General features: G+C 42.9%; 1 protein-coding gene across 1 annotated transcript in view; it reads right to left on the bottom strand.

The window, feature by feature from the left end:
• LOC107665206 (NACHT, LRR and PYD domains-containing protein 3-like) overlaps positions 1-2,889 on the bottom strand; it is a 58,521-nt gene continuing 55,632 nt past the window's right edge. Inside the window, exons 10-11 of the mRNA XM_016455991.1 lie at positions 682-728; positions 1-583 (exon numbers count right to left, since the gene is read on the bottom strand). Of these exons, the coding sequence (XP_016311477.1) occupies positions 57-583; positions 682-728 (574 nt within the window). The 3' untranslated portion in view covers positions 1-56. The remainder of the gene's footprint in view (positions 584-681; positions 729-2,889) is intronic.

Below are 2,889 nucleotides of genomic sequence, written 5' to 3'. Positions count from 1 at the left end.
TATTATGCAGCTCAAAGCATTATGGGTAGAATCTCTCATCAATCTATTCTGATTAATCAACACAGCTTCACTGATGATTTATAATAAACCTTAAACCCAGGATAGAGCGGTTGAGTGAATGTGGTCTGGACTGTGTGAATGAGGCTTACTGTGTCAGAGACTCTGTAGAAGGACAGAGTTCCTGCACTGTGATCCACATACACTCCTATTCTACTGCCGATGATAGGCTCTACAGGGAGACAAGTCACTATCTTATTGTGTGTGAATGAGTATCTCCCAGGACAGCAGATCAAACTCCAGGAATGATCATTACATTCAAACCAACACTCATCACCCTCTCCCTTCCTGCTGGTGCTCTTATATGACACTGATAAATACACACCATCATCTCCACTCCATTCAATCTCCCAGTAACAGCGTCCACACACACTCTCTCTACACAACACCTGAGGATAAACATTAAATCTGTCTGGATGATCAGGATACGGCTGTTTCTTGTCCAAACATGTCACCATTCTGTTCTCCTCAGACAGAATGAGTTGAGTGTTTGCTGTGTTTGGATCCAGTGTGAGATCACAGTCATCTGAACACAAGAACAGAGACATTTGTAACACAACAACAATCACTAAAGCTGTGTGTTTGTGTGTGTGTGTGTGTGTGTGTGTGTGCGTGTAGACGTACATTTCTTTAGTCCTGCTGTAATCCTGGATTCTCCGCCATGATCCACACTATAAAACACACAGAGTCACATTCAGTCAGTAAACAAAAGGCTGTTGCTATGCAGTTACCAAGGTACTCAGGGTGGTTGCTAGAGTATTTGGAGTGGTTGCTGTGCAGTTGATAATGTGTTCTGGGTGGAAAAAAATAGAGACTGATACAGTCAGTCAGAAGAATGAATGATTTTAAAGGAGACATATTATGCCCCTTTTTACAATATGTAATAGAAGTCTCTGGTGCCTCCAGAATGTGTCTGTTAAGTTTCAGCTCAAAATACTCAACATATCATTTATTATATCATTTTGAAAATGCCTATTTTGAGTGGAAGCAGAAACACGCTGTTTTTCGGGCCTGTGTCTTTAAATGCAAACGAGCTGCTGCTCCCCGCCCCCTTTTCCAGAATAGAGCTGCGCCTTTACAGCTGTATCTGCTAAAAACATCTGTTTTGGTTCTGATTATCATGTTTATCGCGCTGAAATTCGTGCTCGTTTTCTCAGACGCTTGCAGAAAAAGGCTTACCAAAACAAAGTGACTGGGTTAATCTTTTTCAGGTTTCCTTGGTTGGTAGATGCACCGGGGACCTGATTATAGCACTTAAAACCTGGAAAAGTCCGATTTTAATGATATGTCACCTTTAATTTACAAATTTACTCTCACTCCCATAAATGCTGTATTAGAAACACCCTCGCTAGTGTTAACTAGTTTTTTTTTTTTTTTTATGTAAAGGTAATAAAATACAAAGTGTAGTGTTATAAATGTACATACATTTTTTCTAAATGAAAATATAAAAACTTTGGATGATTTACGATGCTGATGACTGTGGAAACGCGTCATCAGTCTTGTGAAAAGCGTCCATGATTTAGCATGTCTTAGGCTATAGTTGCTAAGCTTTGCTAGTAATGATCAATAGAAAGAAAGATAGCTAGATATGGCCACAGCCATATCACCCTGCAGCCCAAGACTGGTTGCCCACTGAAAGGCCACCAGGGGGTGCTCACCCTGTGGTCTGTGTGGGTCCTAAAGCCCCAGTATAGTGATGGGGACACTATACGGTCAAAAAGCACCGTCCTTTGGATGAGACGTTAAACTGAGGTCCTGACTCTCAAAATCTCATGGCACTTCTCGTAAAAGAGCAGGGATGTAACCCTGGTGTCCTGGCCAAATTCACTCCACTGGCCCTTGTCAATCATGGCCTCCTAATAATCCCCATTCATTGAATTGGCTCTATGACTCTCTCTCCTCTCCACCTGTAGCTGATGTGTGGTGAGCGCATTGGCGCCGTTGTACTGTGGCTGCCGTCGCATCATCCAGGTGGATGCTGCACACTGGTGGTGGTTGAGGAGAGACCCCCCACATGATTGTAAAGCGCTTTGGGTGTACAGCAATACACAATAAAGCGCTATAAAAAAAATGCCTCATTGACAGAGGTCTCATTTCTGTACATAATTCTGTACAAGGTACATAATTGTACTTTTAACAAGCTTAAGGAAGAGGCAAATGATTCTGCTAGTCAGTGATCCTAATATCTTGATTTAAATAGAGAGCTGTGTTTCTTAAAGATGTAATGACAGGTGATTGTCTTCAGAAACATTTTTTGTTATGTTGGTTGAAAGTCTCTTCACATCCTGATAGCAATCATTAAGCTCGGTCCGAGCGTTTTAATATGCATTCCTACCTGCCTGTCAACGTATGTATTAGCATACCTCTGCGCACACAGTTCGCGCAGACAGGATACGTCATCAGCGCATTCACGCACGCTGTGCAGACAGAGCGAGAATGGCAGACAAACATCAACAACCCGATCTTCCTTCCTGGTATTGTAGTACTTTTAAAGTTTTCTCACTGATGAATGACACATGATGTAGCCCAGCAGTTAATCCAGTCTTCACGCGCCAGCTCGTTAGAAGTGAGCTATGTGCATGAACTGTGTTCCGATCGATATGATCCCTACACAGTGTTCATTGCTCCCTTCTCCCTGAGCGGAGGAAATCCGTTGAAGTTTACTTCACTTCGGAACATGGGCTGGAATTGGGAACCGCTGATGTAGCCTATTGTAGTAATGTTGTCTCTGGTATTCTGGTCTGTGAGCGTAAATGCGTTCAGGGGGCGTGGCTTTGGACGGCTATTGCAGGGAGGGCGGGACGTTCGCTTTCAGTGCTATCAGGCTAAAGT

This window comes from Sinocyclocheilus anshuiensis, unplaced genomic scaffold, assembly GCF_001515605.1.
Source record: "Sinocyclocheilus anshuiensis isolate Anshui unplaced genomic scaffold, SAMN03320099.WGS_v1.1 scaffold852, whole genome shotgun sequence".
NCBI classification, from domain to species: Eukaryota; Metazoa; Chordata; class Actinopteri; order Cypriniformes; family Cyprinidae; genus Sinocyclocheilus; species Sinocyclocheilus anshuiensis.
This window is presented reverse-complemented; position numbering and strand designations above follow the sequence as displayed.